This window comes from Pleurodeles waltl, chromosome 2_1, assembly GCF_031143425.1.
Source record: "Pleurodeles waltl isolate 20211129_DDA chromosome 2_1, aPleWal1.hap1.20221129, whole genome shotgun sequence".
Taxonomy (NCBI): domain Eukaryota; kingdom Metazoa; phylum Chordata; class Amphibia; order Caudata; family Salamandridae; genus Pleurodeles; species Pleurodeles waltl.
In genome coordinates this window covers 566,928,311-566,949,919 of record NC_090438.1, presented here as the reverse complement: position 1 = coordinate 566,949,919, position 21,609 = coordinate 566,928,311, and the positions used below count along the sequence as shown (strand labels likewise).

The 21,609-nt window shown below is 46.5% G+C and overlaps 1 protein-coding gene across 2 annotated transcripts in view; it reads left to right on the top strand.

Annotated features, from left to right (window-relative positions):
* The window catches only part of TRANK1 (tetratricopeptide repeat and ankyrin repeat containing 1), a 931,136-nt gene that overhangs the window by 761,611 nt on the left and 147,916 nt on the right, over positions 1 to 21,609 (top strand). For both annotated transcript variants that reach the window (XM_069214995.1, XM_069214985.1), the window contains exon 22: positions 14,138 to 17,106. In XM_069214995.1, the coding sequence (XP_069071096.1) occupies positions 14,138 to 17,106 (2,969 nt within the window). The remainder of the gene's footprint in view (positions 1 to 14,137; positions 17,107 to 21,609) is intronic.

Below are 21,609 nucleotides of genomic sequence, written 5' to 3'. Positions count from 1 at the left end.
GACTGGACAAACGTATCCAGTCACCAATGCTGACAATCAGACTAAAGTACATCCCGTGGCTATGGTAACTTTAGAATGGGGAGGGGTCACTGGCCTGAAACATGCGGTAGTCTCTTCTGCTATACCAGTAAAATGTCTGCTTGGAAATGATCTGGAGTCCTTAGCATGGGCTGAGGTAGAACTCAAAACCCATGCAGCCATGCTTGGTATCCCTGAACTGGTGTGTGTCAAGACTAGGGCACAGTGCAGAGCTCAGGGTGAAAAAGTGTTGGAGTCTGGAATAATGGCCCAACCTTCCAAGAGAAAAGGAAAGAAGACTGGGGAACCAGCTTCAGCACAGAAAAAGAAACAGAACCTCTCTTCTCAGGAAGAAGTTCTATCACCTGAGGGAACTGAGCCTGTGGAGTTAGAACCTTACCAGGTTGAGCTCTTGGGCCCAGGGGGACCCTCAAGGGAACATTTGTGCAAGGGGAAGAAACTTGTCCCTCTCTTGAAGGCCTAAGACAGCAAACTGCTGAACAAGAAAAAGGAATTGTCAGTGGAACACACAGGGTCTATTGGGAAGCTGGACTCCTTTATACTGAGTCAAGAGATCCCAAACCTGGTGCCACTAGGAGAGTGGTAGTGCCTCAGGAGTTTAGGGAGTTCATTCTGACCTTAGCCCATGACATTCCTCTTGCTGGGCATTTGGGACAAACCAAGGCATGGGAGAGGTTAGTCAACCATTTCTATTAGCCCATGCCACCTGTCAAGCCAGTGGTAAGACAGGTGGCCACCCAAAGCCCCCCCTCATTCCAATTCCAGTGGTGGGGGTCCCCTTTGAAAGAGTGGGAGTGGATATAGTGGGTCCACTTGAACCTCCCACAGCATCAGGGAATCAGTATGTCCTAGTAGTAGTGGATCATGCTACTAGGTACCCTGAAGCAATTCTCCTTAGGTCCACTACTGCCAAAGCCCTCATTGGTATTTTTATCAGATTGGGATTTCCTAAGGAGGTGGTTTCTGACAGAGGTACTAGCTTCATGTCAGCTTACCTGAAACATATGTGGAATGAGTGTGGAGTGACTTACAAATTCACCATACCATCCACAAACCAATGGTCTTGTTGACAGATTTAACAAGACATTGAAGGGCATGATCATGGGGCTCCCTGAAAAACTCAAAAGGAGATGGGATGTCCTCTTTCCATGCCTGCTTTTCGCCTACAGAGAGGTGCCTCAGAAGGGAGTAGGGTTTTCTCCCTTTGAACTTCTGTTTGGCCATCCTGTTAGGGGACCACTAGCTCTTGTGAAAGAAGGCTGGGAGAGACCTCTCCATGAGCCTAAGCAAGATACAGTGGATTATGTACTAGGCCTACGTTTAAGGATGGCAGAGTACATGGAAAAGGCTAGTAAAAACCTTGAGGCCAGCCAACAACTCCAGAAGATGTGGTATGACCAAAAGGCTGCTATGGTTGAGTTTCAGCCAGGGCAGAAAGTCTGGGTTCTGGAGCATGTGGCACCCAGGGCACTTCAGGACAAATGGAGTGGCCTTTACCCAGTGCTAGAGAAAAAGAGTCAGGTCACCTACCTGGTAGACCTAGGCACTAGCAGGACCCCCAAGAGGGTGAGCCATGTTAACCGCCTAAAACTCTTCCATGACAGGGCAGATGTAAACATGTTAATGGTTACAGATGAGGACCAGGAAGCAGAGAGTGAACCTCTCCCTGATCTCCTCTCCACTGACCCTAAAGATGGCACAGTAGATGGAGTGATGTACTCAGACACCCTCTCTGGCCAGCAGCAAGCTGACTGCAGGCAAGTCCTCCAGCAGTTTGCTGAGCTCTTTTCCCTAACCCCTGGTCAGAGACACCTGTGTACCCATGATGTGGACACAGGAGACAGCATGCCTGTCAAGAACAAAATATTCAGACAATCTGACCAAGTTAAGGAAAGCATCAAAGTGTAAGTCCACAAGATGGTGGAGTTGGGAGTGATTGAGCACTCTGACAGTCCCTGGGCTAGCCCAGTGGTCTTGGTCCCCAAACCTCACACGAAAGATGGCAAGAGAGAGATGAGGTTCTGTGTGGACTACAGAGGGCTTAATTCTGTCACCAAGACAGATGCTCTCCCCATTCCAATGGCAGATGAGCTAATTGATAAATTGTGTGCTGCCAAATACCTGAGTACCTTTGACTTGACAGCAGGGTACTGGCAAATAGGAATGGCACCAGGATCAAAAGAGAAAACAGCATTCTTTACACCTGATGGATGGGCACTACCAGTTTACTGTGATGCCTTTTGGCTTAAAGAATGCCCCTGCCACCTTCCAAAGGTTGGTGAATCAAGTCCTTGCTGGCTTGGAGTCCTTTAGTGCAGCTTATCTTGATGATATTGCTGTCTTTAGCTCCAACTGGCAGGATCACCTGGTCCAGCTGAAGAAGGTTTTGAAGGCCCTGCAAGCTGCAGGCCTCTCTATCAAGGCATCTAAATGTCAGAAAGGGCAGGGTACTGTGTTTACTTGGGATACCTTGTAGGTGGAGGCCAAGTTCAGCCACTCCAACCCAAGATCCAGACTATTCTGGACTGGGTAGCTCCAAAAACCCAATCAAGTCAGGGCATTCCTTGGCTTGACTGGTTACTATAGGAGGTTTGTGAAGGATTATGGATCAATAGTGACCCCCCCTCACAGAACTTACCTCCAAGAAAATGCACAAGAAAGTTAACTAGACCTTGGACTGTCAAACGGCATTTGACACCCTGAAGCAAGCAATGTGCACAGCACCAGTTTTGAAAACTCCAGATTACTCTAAGCAGTTCATTCTGCAGACAGATGCCTCTGAACATGGGATAGGAGCAGTCCTGTCCCAAACAAATGATGATGGCCTTGACCAGCCTGTTGCTTTTATTAGCAGGAGGTTACTCCCCAGGGAGCAGCGTTGGAGTGCCATTGAGAGGGAGGCCTTTGCTGTGGTCTGGTCCCTGAAAAAGTTGAGACCATACCTTTTTGGTACTCACTTCATAGTTCAAACTGACCACAGACCTCTCAGATGGCTAATGCAAATGAAAGGAGAAAACCCTAAACTGCTGAGGTGGTCCATATCCCTACAGGGAATGGACTTTATAGTGGAACACAGACCTGGGGCTGCCCATGCCAATGCAGATAGCCTTTCCCGGTTCTTCCACTTAGAAAATGAAGACTCTCTTGGGAAAGGTTAGTCTCATCCTCTTTCGTTTGGGGGGGGGGGGGGGGGGAGAATTGTGTAAGGAAATGCCTCCTTGGCATGGTTACTCCCTGACTTTTTGCCTTTGCTGATGCTAAGTTATGATTTGAAAGTGTGCTGGGACCATGCTAACCAAGCCCCAGCACCAGTTTTCTTTCCCTAAACTGTACCTTTGTCTCCACAATTGGCACAACCCTGCCACTCAGGTAAGTCCTTTGTAACTGGTACCCCTGGTACCAAGGGCCCTGATGCGAGGGAAGGTCTCCAAGGGCTGCAGCATGTCTTATGCCACCCTAGGGATCCCTCACTCAGCACATGCACACTGCCTCACAGCTTGTGTGTGCTGGTGGGTAGAAAATGACTGATTGAACTTATAACTACAACTAACATATACCCTTCACCACAATATCTTGGGAATGGAGACCAGTTATAGTAAATCACCTCATAATACATGATTCAGAAATTGAAAACAGATATTTGTTATCATTCTCGTGATCCCTTATATCTCCAGTAGAGTGACATGCCATAATTTAAAATAATTCATGTCACAGCCTAAAAGTTGAATACCCATATTGTGCAATACACAAAACCTATCAAATGAAAAGTATAATGAATCAAGTACGAGCTCCAACGTAAAGCCTTGTGCCATATGCGCTGTCAAAATCAGGCCACGAATATTAATCCATTACGGTATTGGGTACGATAATGGTTAAATCAGTTAAGTAAAAATGACAAAAAAGATCACTCATGGCATGATGGCGTCTACCGTCGTACTAACACTAAACGATAATGATTAGTGGGCAAAAGTTAGTAGTGTTTACTTAAATATAAACTAAAAGAACGGGGTATAGCCGTAAATCAGTGGCAATTATCATATACAGAACAGCTCACAAAACTCGTTCCGGCATTGGGTACGGTAATGATTAAATCAGTTAACTGAAAATAACAAAAAGACCCCTCATGGCGCTACGGCGTTTACCGTTGTACTAACACTAAAAGATAGTGATTAGTGGACAAAAGTTAATGCCGTTAGCTTAAATATGAACGAAAAAAACGGGGTATATCTGGAATTCAGTGGCCAATTATCATGTGTAGAACAGCTCACCTGATGTGTGTAGAGGCGATGCCAAATACAGAAAGTTGTTGCCGCGAGTATCGGTCGCGAGTGCACTAACATTTAATACTGGAAATGCTTCCTCTTATAAAGCCGCGGAGGTAAAGGAAAGACTCAATTAAACATCCTTCCTTGTCCGCCATCCTAAAGGTACAGCCTCACATCGGTCCCCTATATGAGGATTCTCGAAGTGACACTAAATGCATCTCTCACCAAAACAAAAATCATATATAATGCTCCAGCTAAAATCAAAATGATACCATGTTTATTTTCTCCAAATTTAAGTGGATACAAAAAAAAGAAAGAATTGTAATATCGCAAAGTCCGAGCCTGAGTACGCATAAAGCCAGGGAAAGCAGCAAAACATTATTCCTAAACCAGATATAAATAGACTGTTCCGAGTATTTAAAAGGACTGCGATACCATCCTTAAGTCCCCTTAAGAAGACTTATCCTCATCCGTTGGCCGACAAGACGAGAGAGCATCTAGGCCTCCTTCCTAGGAACCTTCGCCGACTCCATGTCTCCATACGTTTCCTGTACCCAGAGCAACCCCTGTCCAACTTCGAGAGTTTTATGAGGCTATATGCCTCATTTTTTGGCAGCCCGACTCTGCTGGAGTGCCTTTGGGCCTCACTGAGTCAGAAGGGACTCCTTCGGGTTCGTGCCAACAGCTTCATCTTCTGCGCCAGGGGGCATCAATGGATCTAGTCCTGGATCCGAACAGTCATCAGTCATACCACCCCAACTTTCACTGACACTCCCTGCATCAACCACACCATCCCATTCTCATTGCTGAAACTGACCCGGATGAGCATCATTCGCCACTGACTCAGATGCAGACAGGAGCCTTGCCTCCTATCTCAGATCCTGAGCGCCTTTCTTATGGGCTAGGTTATTGTGAGGAATGGGTGGGTCTCTGGACCCTTTAGAATGCCAACTCCAAGACCGTATGGACAGGTGTTCAGACTTTGTTGAGGCCAGTGGGCTGGATACTTCTCCAGATACTGGCATGCTTTGTCCTCCTGCTGTGACTGAGGAGGAGGGGGCCTCCTAATCAGTGGTGGTGAGAAGAGCAGCTGAGGTCTCTTGGACCTCGAGTTGCCTTCAGTGGCAGTCAGGACTAACCTCCTGACAGAGGTGCTTCAGCCTGAGGTTTCCTCTTCTGAGTCAATACTCCCCTTCTTTGAAGCCCTTACTGATGTCCTACTGGGTACCCAGTCCTGTGAACAGGCCAATTGCCTGCTGCAGTTGCCCTGCTTCGGGGGTCCTAAGCTTTCTGACTCAACACCCCATCCCTGAGAACTTGCCCATCTAATCCTCTACTTCCCAGTATGCGTTCACCTCCGCGCCACCCGATAGGGAATTCAAAAGGTTGGACACACTCGAGAAGATTTTTTGCTTCCTCCCAGCCTAGCATTGTGGTCTGTGAACACATCATGCCTTTTGGGCTGTTATTCCCACACGCTGTAAGATACGGTTTTGCAAGAGCTGCCATATGTCCTAAAGGAGGCCTGGGCTGTACTCTCTCAGGCAGTTGCCGATGGAAGAGACGCAGCAAAGTTCACTAGACGTTGGAAAATGGACACAATCAACTCAGTGGGCATAGCAGTTTTGTCTACAGTGGCCTCGAGGTGCCACGCCTGGTTGAGGATATCTGGCTTTTCAGGCTACTTTGATGGCATCCGACTCTTTGGAGACAAGGCAGACTTGGCTCTTGGGCGCTTCAAGGACTCTTGTGCTACAGCCAGGTCCTTGGGTCTCGTGTCAGTCCCTCGTCTCCCCAGTCTGCCTTTAGCCCCTTTGGTGGCTATAGAAGGGGCCTCCAACTCTGTCTGTTCCCAACCAGCCACGTTGCCATGCATGCTGCCCAGCCGAGGGCGTGAGATACACTGACCTTGTGGATCTGGAAGCCAGCGGTCTGGCCAGTGCAACACCCCCACCCCCAGCAGCCTCTAAGACTTCCTAATCAGACTCCCTACCAAGGGCCAGTCAGAGCCAGGAATATCCATCACCTGTACCGCTGGCAATCCATCACATCAGACAGGTAGGTTTTGCAGCTAGTCCGAAGGGGCTACTTCCTCCCCTTTGAGACTACCCCGTCCATCCATGCCACCATACGATTGGATGACAGACAATCATTTATTCCTTCTCCGCGATGGAGTTAGCGCTCTGTCGGCCAAGGAAGACATAGAGAGGGTTCCGGTGCCAGAAGTAGGTCATGGTTGCTATTTCCACTACTTTCTGGTGCCCAGAAAGGACAAGGGCCTCCACCCTATCCTAGATCTTCGATCCCTCAATCTCTTCCTCAAGAAGTAGTTCAGATGCTCACTCTGGATTAGGACCCAGGATGCTGGATGGTAGCGTTGAACTTGAAGGACGCATATTTTCATATTCCCTTCCTGTCTGCCCACTGACGTTTCTTGTGGTTCGCAGTAATACACAAGCACTTACAGTTCACTGTGATCCCCTTTGGTTTTACCAGCGCCCCTCGGGTGTTCACCAAGGTGGTGGTGGTGGTTGCAGCTCATTTGCACAGATCAGGGGTTTCAGGCTTCCCCAATCTCGATGACTGGCTGTTGAAGGAAGACTCATCCCAGGCTGTTGTCTCCCACCTCCAGGCTACGGCGGACCTCCTGCATTCACTGGGGTTCACTATAAACTTGTCATAGTCACACCTGACTCCCTCTTAGATGCTCCCTTTCATCTACGCTATTCTGGACACAGTGCAGTTTCTGGCTTACCCTCTCAAGCAGCGAGATATTCAGGCTATGATACCAGTGTTTTAGCCTCTATCCTAGATTTGAGTGAGAATTACTGAGGCTGCTGGGCCTCATGCCCTTCTGCGTCCTGCTGGTGACATATGGCATATGCAGGCTCTGCAGTGGGACCTGATGTTACAGTGGACGCAGCATCAGGAGACTATCTTCATCAAGGTCCAGATCTCAGAGGGAACTGAGCAAGATCTGCAGTGATGGTTAACAAAGTGCAATTGGGCCAGCGGTGTAGGAAGCTGGCTCTGTATATGCCATACCAAAATGAGGTCTAGTGTGCACAGAGTCCAGGGCTTTCCAGAGGCTTAACAGAGGCAAGTTAGCCTTATCAGAGGGTAGTGTAAAGCATTTGTTGTACACACACAGTCAAGAAATGAGGCACACACTCAATGACTAACTCCAGACCAATTGTTATTATATAGCAAAAACATGTGTTGTTACCTTTTTACGAGAACCAAAGGATCTTTGTTGCAGTTAAGTACAGTTGTAAGTATGAAGAATATGTATCAAATGCACTTTGTTTGAGCTTTGCAGATAAAGCAGTTTACAATTAAGTACATTTTTCAGTGACAGTGCAGTTTTTCATAGGAGTCAGTAGATTCCTAGGGTGGGAAAAGTATTAGCACATTTAACAGGTAAGTACGTGACTTAAGATTCCAGTCTTCAGGGGTTAGGATGTCCCCAGGTCAAAGTTCAAGTTGACCCCAAAGTGCACCACAATCGCAAAACTGGGCCGGCTGGGTGCTGAGGTCAAAGTTGGCGTTGGGTTTGCGGTGGAATCCTGTGCCTCCACTGGGTGTTGCTGGACCATCGGTCGGATTCCCCAAGGCCAGAGGGCTGCGGATGCAGGGGTACCTTTAGGCATCTGGAATCTTTGTTGAATCTTGTTGCGGTCAGGTGTGCCTTCTGGGTTCAGGCTGCAGGTGTCTTGGTGGTGGCTAGAAGGGGTCAAGCTAAGATGGATTTTAGGTCAGAATAGTTGGGTGCAGAGTGGACAGGGCTTGCGGTTTCTTGGTTAGTTCTGGGGTCCATTTTGAAATTTCTTCTGGACAGGGCTGCTGTCCTCGGGAGTTCTTGGTTCTCTGCTGGGCAGGCAGTCCTTTGGGGGTTTGTAGAGGTCGCTGGTCATGCCGGATGCGTTGCCTTCTTGGAGTAGGGGTCTTTGAAGCTGGAGACAGGCCGGTAGGGCTGGTGCCAAGTCAGTTGTCGTCTGGAGTCTTCACTGCTGTGGTAGGCTTAGCAGCCCTTCTTCTTTCTTCTTGCGGTTGCTAGGAATCTGGTGAGTAAGGTTCAGGGGAGCCTCTAAATTTAGGGGCATTATAAGGGTCAGAGAGCAGTAGCCAATGGCTCCTGTCCCTGCGGGTGGCTACACCCTTCCCTTGCCCACTCCCTTTTGGGAGGGGGTGCATTCATAACCCTATTGTTCCCTATCCTCTAAAACAAGATGAAGGATTCTGCAAGGAGGGGGTCACTTCAGCTCTGGACTAGCTGCAGTGGTCACTCCTCCCTGTTTTACCTAATTTTCTCAATGGACCTGCTGCCAAAAGTAGACCTTGGTCTGGGGGGTGGGCATCTAGCTGAAGTGCCCTGGGGCACTGTAACAGGAGCCCCGAGCCTTTGAGGCTCACTGCCAAGTGTTACAGTTCCTGCAGGGGGGAGCTGTGAAGCACCTCCACCCATTGCAGGCTATGGGTCAGAAACTTGTCTGTTAGTGGCAGGCTGCACAGACTGGTCAGCCCTGCTCTATAGGGCTGGGTAAAATACAGGGGACATTTCTAAGATGCCTTCTGTGTGCATTTTACAATAAATCCAACATTGGTGTCAGTGTGGGTTTACTGTGCTGAGAAGTTTGATACCAAACTTCCCAGACTTCAGTGAAGCCATCATGGAGCTGTGGAGCTTGTAATGACAAACTCCCAGCCCAAGTAATTAATATGCCCACAATACACTTACAATGTCTAAGAATGGACTTAGAGACTGTAGGGGCATATTGCTCATGTAGTTATGCCCTCACCTGTGATAAAGAGCACCCTGCCCTAGGGCTGTAAGGCCTGCTAGAGGGGTGACTTACCTATGCCACAGGCAGTGGTTTGTGGGCATGGTACCCTGAGAGGAATGCCATGTCGACTTTACCTTTTTCTCTCCCCACCAGCATACACAATCTGCAATGGCAGTGTGCATGTGTTTGGTGAGGGGTCCCTTAGGTTGGCACAATACATGCTGCACCACTTACAGACCTGTTCATAGAGCCCTTGGTACCACTAATACCTTTTACAATGGACTTAGCGGTGCGCTAGGGGTGTGCCAATTATGGAAACAATAATACAGTTCTGGGAAAGAACACTGGTGCTGGGGCCCAGTTAGCAGGATCCCAGCACACACTCAGTCAAGTTAACATCAGGTATCAGGCAAAAAGTGGGGGGTACTGCAAAGAAAGGACCAGTTTCCTAGAAGAGGAAGATCCCTTTCCCTTCCTCAACCACATCTGACAGTAGTGCCAAATGCGTCATTCCTGGGATGGCATAGCCATCTGGGAGAGGTGGAGATGAGAGGCATCGGTCTCCAGCGGAGTCCGGACTCCACATCAACTTGTTGGTGCTCTGTGCGATCCAATTAGCATTGAAAGCATTTCTTCCCTCTGTCAAGGGGAAGGTGATGCAGATGTTCACAGACAACACCACTGCTATGTCGTACTGCAACAAGCAGAGCTGGGTGGGGTGGTGGACCCTTTGTCAAGAGACTCTGTTCCTCTGGACGTTGCTGGAACAGCAGGGCATATCCCTAGTGGTTCAACATCTGGTAGGCTCTCTGAATGCCAGAGCACACAAAGTCAGCCGAAAATGTCTACTGGACCATGAATGGCATCTCCATCCGGAGGTGGCACAAGGTCTCTTGAACAGTGGAGAGAGCCTTGGTTAGATCTGTTTGCTTCTGCAGAGAACATGCAATGTCAGGAGTTTTGCGCGTTGGAGTTTCCAAGGCAGCCATCGCTCAAAGACGTTTTTCATCTTGAGTGGAACTAAGGCCTCCTGTACGCCTTTCCGACCGTACCTTTTCTGCCCAGAGTTAGCAAACAAAAATCAAGAAAGACTGGGTCCAATTAATCCTTATGGCTGCGTACTGGGCACGGAGTGTCTAGTATCCCGAGCTGTTGGGCAGGTCCATCAATCCTCCAGTCAGACTGCCTTTGGGAAGATCTTTTGTCGCAGCAGCAGGGAAGGGTTCTGCACTCAAACCTGTCTACTCTCCGCCTTCCTGCATGGAGATTGAGTGGCGGCAGTTGACAGCTTTAGACCTCCCGCCCAAAGTCTGTAACGTTATCTTGGTAGCCAGGCGTCCCTCCACCAAAATGGTATATGCTGCTTGTTGGAAGAAATGTATGCATGGTGCACAGACAAGTCTGTTGACTCCCTTTCTGCCCCTCTCTCTCAGGCTCTGTTGTTTATACTTTCTTTTGCCCAGCAGAGATTTGCTGTGGGCACTCTTAAAGGTTATTTGTAATTTCTGCTTTTTTGAGGTTTACAGATCAGCCTTCTTCGTTATTGTACATAGGTTCCTTAAAGGCCTTACACATGTTTTCCCCATCCCCATTCATTATTCCGTAATGGGATTTGAATTTGGTTTTGACCTTTCTGATGTGCTCCTTTCAAGCCTCTCCACAATTGTCCTCTGAGGCGTCTCACTTTGAAAATAACCTTACTTGTAGCAATTACATCTGCTCACAATATGAGTGAGCTGCAAGCATTGTCATTTAAGCTGCCCTACATTTCCATCTATCCTGACAAAGTGGTGCTTTGCACTAGTGTAGGAAACTACTGTTTTCTAGCATAGTTACCCCAACTTTTTGCCTGATGTCAGTATTGTAGGAAGCTGGCTCTGTATATACTATATCAAAATGAGATATAGGCCCTCATTATGAACACGGCGGGAAAGACTGCACCGCCGGCGGTGGCGTTAACTACCGCCAACAGGCTGGCGGGCTGGCCTGCCAAATAATGAAGCACATGAAAAACAGACAGCCTGAAAAACACTCACTGCCAGCAGAGGAGTGTCGATAGTGACGTAAGAAGCCGCCCACAGGCCGACAGAACGGCCCTACCCACCCAACAAATAATGAAGCACTAAACCGCCGTCAGTTCTGGGGCAGGAACCACTGCCACTCAAAGTCAAGCGGAAATGAACCAAATAAAAGGAAACACTCACCGGAGGCTCACACAACACGCCGAAGAAGACATGGAGAGAGAGTTGGAAATCATGCCAGTGTTGCTTGTTGCCATATACCTCCGTGACCATGAACGCCGACGAAGACGACAACGGTAAGTACAGCAACCTACTAAACAAGGAAAGAAAGGGCAAAGTGACATACCCACCCACACCCACAGCCCATCACAACATCACAAGCCAATCACACCTGAGCAAGAGCTACTTACCTGACACAAGCCCAAGACAACCTGCCCAAAGTACCCACATGTGCACAACAAACCCTCCCCCCCCCCAAATAACCAATAATCTCTCTCCGCTTCAAAGGTTTCATGATTTGATATTGCACAAAGCGGAGAGAAGGCAGTTCCTGCTCAGTACTTGCTCTTATAATTAACAAGACACGTAAAACCTCATGTTCTATCTCAAGTGGTCATTTTAGAAATGTAAGGAGGTTGCAGAAAGCATCCTTAGAATGAGTTTCTAATTGCAATTGCTGAATGCCCAGACAATGGTTCAAGTTTTTATGTTTAATTTTATTTTTCTTTCACTCAACCGACACCTCCATTGACTTCAGCAAGGTTTTCTGACGTCCTTTCACCCCAATGCTTCTGGGTCCCCTGGTGTAGGTACTCCTGTCTTCTGGGTATTTTTGGGTGCGGACACTCTCCAACCTTCCTCCTGTCTTTCGGTTTCCTCAGCGTCCACTGGAAGGCTCTTGAAACTCATGAATTCCAACCACGACTTCAGTCTTTGGGACGATCGGGTAGTTAACTATTCTGCACCCGGTCGCTGGGGACACTTGCTGTGCTTACCTCTGGTGTTTTTGTTCTTCCCTAGCTAACTACTACATTTACTGTGGTTGTGTTCACTATTTAACATTCCACTTACGTAGTATATGGTTTGTCCACCTCTTAGGGCCCTGTACACTTCATGCTATTTCTACTTATTCTTTGGTGTATATATTGTGTGTAGATATCTCCAAAGGGATATATACCAATGCTAGGTTAGTATCTAGTCCTGTAATAAAGAATCCTTTATTTTTGCAACTCTTGTGTGGGAGTTACTGTGTAACTGCTGTGGTATTCCAAGTGTGTTACATTCCTCCTGGATAGGCTTCAGCTGTTCACCTCAGCTACCCCTATTGAGCGTTCGCTATCTGGACATCTAAACACTATCACTAAGGGTTGCCTGCACTCAGTATAGGATGCTACAGCATAGGAGTACACCATAAACTGAGACAGCCTCCTACAACTAGGGCCTCCTTTCTACTAAAAGTGGTTGCGCCCTTTCATGTAGGCCAATCCATCACCTTTTAGGCACATAATTCTAAAGAAGAGGAGAAACTCCACCTCCTGAATGCATAAAGCAAGTTGGCATTCTACCTTGATCGTACAAAAGAGTTCTGGATGCATGATCAACTCTTCATCGATTATGTGGGTGCGAAGAAAGGTCGGGGAGTGTAGAAGTGAACCATCTCCCAGTGGGTCATACTTTGCATTAAGATCTGATACGCACTGGCCAAAAAAGCAACCACCTGAAGGTTTGCATGCTCATTCTACTCGAGCTACAGCTGCAACCACTGTGTTATCACATGGAGCTGCAGTCCTTGACATCTGTCAGGTGGCAGCGTGGGCTTCTCCACACACATTTAGCAAACACTACGGCCTGGACAGTCAGGTCTGTAGGGACAGGTACTTTGCTCGTTTGATCCTGCAGAACTTTTTAATATGATCTTGGTTCCCACACCCATCTATGCAAATGGTATTGCTTGGCTATCTATTCAAAGGAAAGGAATCTGCAGCTAGATGTCTCAATCAGATGAGCAAGTTACATACCTTCTCTGATGCCTTATCTGGTTGAGACATATTCTAGTTGCAGATTACTTACCCACCCACCCATCTTCCCCGCCCTGCAAACTGATTTCTAGAGACAGGGACTGCCCTTTCAGGTCCTTAGTTTTGATGCACAATCATGAAAAGAAACGGACATCAGCGTGTCTGGGTGGTGCCTACAAAGGACCCCCAATGTAATTTCCGACGAGGGCGAAGACGGATTCAGAGCCTATGAACGCCACCTAACGACACACAGGGGAACTGCTCAGAAAATTCTTCAGCTCAAGCTAATGCCTGGGGGAAATTCAAAGGGAAGGAATTTGCATCTAGAATGAGGCTGTACCAAAGGTAAGTAACTTGTTCTTCAACATCATATGTGACCCACTCAACAGTTTAAGAGGTGTAGGTTATTGAATTTGAAACTTTTAAATGAAACTGATGCATAGTGGTTGGTGAGCTTAATTATAGGACCCTACCTTTGCAAGAGTCGTGGCTGCAATATGTGTTTGGCCCATATGTGTGTTTTTACATACTATCCGTAGTACTGGCAAGCCCCGGAATGTCACTTCTTATAGAAACAATATTCTGAAATCTGGCTGAGCGAACCTACACTGCTAACTGTTGTTACAAGTAGTACTATGTGTGCTTGTTGCAAATAAAGTTCTACCTGACATTTCAATCTGGCCAACCTTTTCTGTTACAGGCTGTGTCTTACCAAAAAAGAATATTCAGCTTGAATCTGTAAACATGCATCGATGATTCCTATAGCAATTCACACTGTTGTGAAAACCCAAGCCCTTATGTTTGCAACTAATGCTCAGTGTATTGTTTAATCAATGATTTTACAGTGCCACGCTCATGCTTGAACCATTTTAAATAATTTTATATCATATTATTGTTTATTCCAGTTGTGGTACTACATGTGCTTATTGTGTTTCATTGGCTTAGATTTTCAGGTTAATTTCAATGATAAACTGAAATTGAGAGCCTTTTTTTATCTCCCCCCCCCATAGATATCGGGAATTACACCCAGAGTCCAAACTGTCCTACACTACAAACCAGTTTTATTTAGAAGCTGCAGCTGAATATTTGAGTGCAAGCAAACTAGCAAGGATGAATGAAGTTCTAACAAAGCTGGATACCGAGGATCAGTTGATCTTCCTAAAATCTCACAAACGCTTTACCCAAGCTGCAGATCTCATGAAGAGTAAAGGAAGGGACGAAGAAGCTGCCATGATGATGCGGCAACATGGAGAGCTCTTAGAAGCAGCTAACCTCACTACTAAAACAGACTTTCAAGTCTCATGCTTGTTGGCAGCTGCTCGTTGTAGCCTGACAGGTTATAAGACAATAGACAATGTTGAAAGCATTCTTGAGGAAGTTCTGGAGCTATGTTGGCAAAGACAATTATCCGGCTATGCAGAAGCAACACTTATTAAAGGAATGTTGAAAAAGGATTGTTCGCTACTCAAAGATGCATTTTATAAATTTAATCGTGCTGGTCACAATGCTGGCATGGTTGAAGCTCTTTTTGAATACAGCCAGTGTGAGGCTGAAAGCTCAGTTCTGTTAACGATGGCATCACCCGGTTTAGACATGCTTGTAAATTTAAGTAAAGCACTTCTGAAGGCGGGCAACAATGCTGAGAAAGAAATGGTCAAAATGTGTTTTGAATTTTTTGGGATTTTACAATTGGATCATAACCAGTGCCTGATTCCTTTGAATGAGGGTGCAAGAATTTTACAGATGTTGTCCAGTGCTGACACCGATATCAGTAGAAGGAAAAAGAAAGGTAGCGGTTATTCCCTAGACATAGCAGATGTGACAGTTTTGCTGAGGAAACACCTCCTAATGCGAATGTGTTGCATTGCTCAAAAAGTATTGGGGCAGGAGTATTCTGATGTTTGCCCAAACTTTTTGGTAGGTCTTGATTGCAATGAAAAATGCAAAGATTTTCATCGACCTCTACTAAGGCATGAAGCGAAGTCTATTTTACAGCGCAAGGTACGCTTAGCAACTATCAATGGACTGTTATTGCAAGCCATAGATCTGTTTCCAGAAGAACTGTTGAATGAAGATAAAGAAATAACTAATATTTTACCAGCAGATAAGTATTTGTTTTGCAAATCTCTTCTTGATTCCTTCTTCCCTAAACATTTCCACCAGAGAATACTTTCGGAAAACATTCCAGTATGCAAAGAACTTTTAGATTTCAAAAACCAGTTCTCTAAACCTTGTAAGAAGGTGTTGAATGACTACATCAATTTCAGATTTAAGATTGAAAATGTTCGAACACGAAGAGAATCAACTGATTTGTGGTTGGAAGCAATGCATGTGTTCATTTTGTCCTCCCAATATCCTGAAGAACTTGAAAGCTTCTTTGTGCGTGAGGAACGGTACTATAACAAAGAATTTAACTCAGGAGAGGGAAAAAGAATAGATGGTAGATTTGGGATGTTGTTACCAGACCACCAAAAGGGAGACAACGCACATATGTGCTTCATGAGGCTTCTTCAAAGTTGTATAGACCAGTTGTATGTTGACAAAAACCCAGAAAACTGTAAACGATATTTTTTTAGATTTATGAATGTGATAATCAAGAAAAGGCTTGTCCCTGGTATTGGAAATACAGTTATGCTACTTGAATTCCAATTTGTTGTCTGTTGTGCAGTCCTAATGCGCCTTCAGAAGAAACTCTTTGTTTATTTACCAAAGAGTTACATCGCTCTTCTTCATTTTTGGGAGTTTATGTTTAGTAGAAAAAACAGAAAAATGTTGATCAAAGATACATTTTCTATTTTATGGGAGTACATCCCAAAGGATGTAACCAATGCAATAAAAGAGTTCAGATATCATCTTTTTTACCTTGCAAGAGTATTGTGTGGGGACGTAGATCAGTCATTCAATGTTATTTTGGATGCTTTTAACGAACCAGATTTTATTATCTCTGGTGAAGCTGAGCGGGCAGTTGTGTTGTGCTTAACAATGTTAGTGAATATTGGTGGAGTTTTTGAAAATCGAGTGAAACCCCTCCTACGTAATATTTTTCAGGAAATAAAGGCGAAACTCATTAATATGAAAGAGAAATTCTCTTCCAAGGTCCCTGAAAGGTTGGTTGAGGTTGTAGAAAGAGTAACCATTGCTACAGATATAGAAGAAATTGTCGATAGTCTTCAGAATCTCCTAATTTTCCGAGATGATGAGCATTTGGTTGAGTGCCACTGGAGGTGGGATTCTAACTATGGCAAAGGTGCTGTAAGGGGCATCTTCTTTGAGAAGATTCAACAACTGGATGAAAGTCATCTGGAGCCTCTAGAGTCGTTTGAGGAACCTTATATGGAACATGAAAAATACTCGTATACAGAAGAGAAAGAAGATCTGTTAGCAGCAATTGCCTCTCAAGTGCAACAGAAAGCATGTGTTTTACGGAAATTGGGACACATTTTTCTTATTGTCTACTTTTGCATGAAGTTAAAGAAGAGAGCATGGCTTTCAAAATTAGAACGTCCAGGCAATGAGGATGGCAAGTTAGTACCTTCCAACTTTAGAAAAGCTGATGTTGACCAAACACAGTGTGACATTTGTGGAGTAAAATTTCAGCACAACCCTCAAAATTACTTCAGCCAATCTAGGGAACTAGAAATGGATGGTCATGGAATTATGACACCTACAAGCACTGATGTGGAAATGTTACATGACTTAAATCCACTGGAAAGTAGCATGTCTTACTTTGACCACATTGCTATGGATGAACATAAAACAAAGACAAATGCCTACCATAGATACCTTACTTTTTTTAAACTTAAAGTGGACCCATTTCTACAACAAAGAAATGATGTAATGCAGACCATTGAACTCATTGCTAAGGATCATCTTGCATCGAAGGAGCATTCACATGTGGTGCAGGAAAAAATCCAGAACTTTAGTAAGAGAATTGCCGATACAGTTGAAGATGTATATAAGAAAAAATGTTGGGCTGATGGTAAGTTAAACTTAATTTTTATACAGCTTGCATTTATACAGTCACTTATTTTGCATTTATATTAATTGCATGACAATTATAACACTTATTACATTAAATTTTAAACTATAATCAAGCCAATGTAGATATTCCTCTCTATTTCCCAGATTACCATGTCCAGCAACTGCTTTTCACTAGAGGATTTTCTACTTTTAGAATTTTGATTGAGCTGCTCGGGAAGAGCTTCCTGAGCTTGTAAAACATTTTTTGATAATGACGATCAGCACTCAGAATGCAAAGAGGTCTCATTGGAGAGGGGAGAGTCTCCCCTTTCCAATGCTATCTCTGCCCACTGGATTCCTGTTTGAGGATCGCCACAGGAGAACAATCCCCAAGCAGGGTTCCACCCACAAGACACCATGGAATTGGGGGAGTGGCCCCTTAGGCAAGGGCTTGGCTCCCCCTAGCCCCATCAAAAATGTTAGTCCCCTCACAAGACCTCCCATTGACCTTGGTTTGATCCATTTCTGTTTTGGGCACTAGTCCAAGCCGCACATGTGGCAGAGCGTTTTTATCGGCACAAGTGGGGTAATGCTTGGTGGTAGGAACTTTGTGGATTCTTGCAGATTCGGGAAGTTTTCGTCACAATCATTTTCGGATTGTGTGATTTGAAGCACAGTTGCAAGTTTGTAGGGCACTGTTGGTAAGAAAATCTTGTGCGATCTACACAAGGCACCCCACCCTGGAATCCCATGGTTGTCAACTTTTCAAAATTGCCTGTTGTTCATAGGTTTGCATGGGTGGTGCCACAGCATAGACCCAAATACTGCAGCTACCCCAATTGCTTATTTCTCAACATAGCGCATTAGGGCCTTTTGGGTTGTTGTCTCGTAGCCCACCCGCACAAGTTGGGTACTTTTCTTATTGGATGACAAGTGGAAGCTCAGGGTGGCAGGACATATGTGGCTCCTTTGAGAGTCTAGAACTTTCCGTTAAAGAAATGTGAGGAAAATGTTTTTGTTTTTAAAACTAAAGTTTAACTTTTGCGAGGCCTTCTGGGTAAAAGTACCTAGTGAGAGCCAAGCAAGTCACAAGGCCTTATACTCCCCTGGCTGTCTAGTTTCACAAATGCAGGTTTGGTAGGTTTCCGTGAATGCTGGCCGAGCTAAATCCACAGCTACCCACTTTGCAAAAAAAGGGTCATTTTTGGGCGGAAAAATTTGATGTATCCAAGTTGCATTTTGGGTTGTTTCCTGCTGTGGGTACTAAGCCTACCCACACAAGTGAGGTGCCATTTCTATCAAAATAAATGTGGCAGCATAGAATTGTAGTGCATGTATTACTAAATGGATTTTGCTGCATTTTAGCCATTCAAATGTAAGCCAGCATATAAAAAAGAAGACATTCCAAAACCACCCAAAAGGACGAAAGTGAAGAAAAGAAGACACCCAGACAAGACTGCAAGAAACCAGCGGTGAGTTCCTTGTGAAGAAGACCTATGGAGAGAGGGGACCAAGTCCAAAAGTCACAGTGGATTCCTGGAGGAGTAGGAGCTACTACCCACTCAGCTGTACTTGCCAGAGTTGGTTGACAGTGATGAAGATGGAGACTGGAGCATTTGGATTCAGATCTGCAGGCAGGTAAGTACCCGCGTCTTCGGAGGGCAGACCTGGGGGGTTTAGAGGAGCACCGGGGGAGTTAGGGATCAAACACACACCCTTAGCGGCACAGGGGCTGCCGGGTGCAGGGTTCAAACAAAGCATTGCGTGGGGAAGGAGGGGCACATTCGTAACCCTATTGGTCCCTGTCCTCCAAACCAAGATGGAGGATTCTGTAGGGAGGGGGTCACCTCAGCTCTGGACACCTTAGGGGTGGTCCCAGCTGGAGTGGTCCACTCCTCTGCTTCCCCTAATTTTCCGGCCGGACTTGCCCCCAAAAGTGGGGCTTTGTCCGGGGTGCGGGCAACTCTACTAGCTGGAGTGCCCTGGGGCACTTTAAGACTAGGCTTGAGCCTTTGAGGCTGACTGCCAGGGGTTACAGTTCCAGCAGGGGGAGGTGTGAAGCAGCTCCACCCAGGACAGGCCTTGTTTCTGGCCACACAGAGCACAAAGGCTCTCACTCCATGTGGTCAGAAACTCGTCTGGATGTGGCAGGCTGGCACAGACTGGTCAGTCCTGCACTCGCAGTTTGGCTAACATACAGGGGGCATCTCTAAGATTCTTTCTGAGTGCATTTTTCAATAAATCCCACACTGGCATCAGTGTGGGTTTATTGTGCTGAGAAGTTTGGTACCAAACTTCTCAGTATTCAGTGAAGCCATTATGGAGCTGTGGAGTTTCACAAATTCCCAGACCATATACTCAGTATGGCTACACTGCACTTACAATGTCTAAGAATGGACTTAGACACTGTAGGGGCATATCATATTGCTCATGCAGCTATGCCCTCACCTGTGGTATAGTGCACCCTGCCTGAGGGCTGTAAGGCCTGCTAGAGGGGTGACTCCATCCTACGGGCACTTACCGTACGACCATCTGGCACTTCTCCGCAAGGAAGTAGCGGCTCTCTGCCAAGGGAGCTATAGAAATTGTCCCTGCACCAGAAGTAGGTTGTGGTTGTAATTCCTGCTACTTTCTGGTGCCCACAAAAGACAAGGGCCTACGTCCTATCCTACACCTTTGGGCTCTCAATTTCTTCCTCAAAAAGGAGAAATTCAAAATGCTCACCCTTGCTCAGGTCCTGTCTGCCTTGGACCCAGGAGACTGGATGGTAGCATTGGAATTGCAGGACGCGTATTTCCATATTCTCGTTTTGCCTGCCCACTGACGTTACCTACGAATTGTGGTAGTTCACGAGCACTTTTAATTTACTGTGCTTCCCTTTGGCCTTACCAGCGCCCCTCGGGTGTTCACGAAAGTGATGGCAGTAGTTGCAGCTCATCTTCACAGATCAGGGGTTTCAGTTTTCCCCTACCTTGACGACTGGCTGATAAAGGCTGACTCTCCCCAGAACGTCGTCCACCCATTCAGACTATGGCAAACCTCCTGCACTCGCCGAGGTTCATTATAAACGTGTCGAAGTCACACCTGACTCCCTCTCAGACGCTCACTTTCATCAGAGCTGTTCTGGACACAGTGCAGTTTTAGGCCTATCCTCTCGAAAAACTAGTCCAGAATATTCAGGCTATGATTCCAATATTTCAGCCTCTATCCTGGGTTTCGGTGACTCTGAGGCTGCTGGGCCTCATGGCCTCCTGCTAGTGACACATGCCAGATGGCATATGCAGGCTCTGCAGTGGGATTTGAAGTTCCAGTGGGCACAGCATCAGGGAAATCTCTCCGGCATGGTCCAGATCTCCAAGGAAACTGAGAAAGACCTGCAGTGGTGGTTGTTCAGTCCAGATTGGGTCAATGGCAGATTCCTCTCCCTTCCCCAACCAGATCTCACAGTAGTGACAGATGCTTCACTCCTGGGATGGGAGGGCCACATGGAAGAGGTGGAGATCGGAGGCCTCTGGTCTCCGGGCGGAGTCTGGGCTGCACATCAACCTTTTGCAGCTCCGGGCGATCCAACTTGCATTGAAAGCATTCCTTCCCTCTCTCAAAGAGAAAGTGGTGCAGGTGTTCACCCACAAAACCACTGCCATGTGGTACTGCAACAAGCAGGACAAAGTGGGATTATGGATCCTTGGGCAAGAGGCTGTTAGCCTTTGGAGATGGCTGGAATGCCAGGGCATTTCTCTGGTTGTTCAACATCTGGCGGGCTCTCTGAAAGTCAGAGCAGATGAACTCAGCTGTCGATGCATAGTCGATTACGAATGGCGTCTCCATCTGGAGGTGGCGCAAGGTTTCTTTTAGCAGTGGGGAGAGTCTTGGTTAGATCTATTCACCTCTACAGAGAAAGCCCAATGTCAGCTGTTTTGCACGTTGGAGTTTCCAAGGCAGCACTTGCTCGGCGGCGCTTTTCATCATGATGGAACTCAGGCCTCCTGTACACCTTCCCACCAATACCACTTCTGCCCAGAGATCTGAAGAAGTTCAGACAAGACAGGGCCCAAGTAATCTTGGTGGCTCCAGACTGGGCACGAAGAGTCTGGTATCCTGAGCTATTGAGCATGGACATCGATTTCGGGAGGATCTTCTGTCGCAGCAGCAGAGGACGGTTATCTGCCCGAACCTGCCCAGACTCCGCCTCCTTGCGTGGAGATTGAGCAGCAATAGTTGACGACTTATGACCTTCCACCCGAAGTCTGTAATGTCAGCTTGCAGCCAGGCGTCCCTCTACCAAAACGGTATACGCTTGTCATTGGAAGAAATTTTTGGCATGCTGTATCAACAAATCTGTGGATCACCTCTCTGAGGTTCTCCTCTTCATTCTCTCTTGCCCAGCAGGCCTCTGATTCTGAGGCTGTGGACATCACAGCCTCCTGCATCCTGCTGGTGACACATGCCTGATCGCATATGTGAACTCTGTAGTGGGAACTGAAGTTCCAGGGGAATCTCTCTGACCTGGTCCAGATCTTGG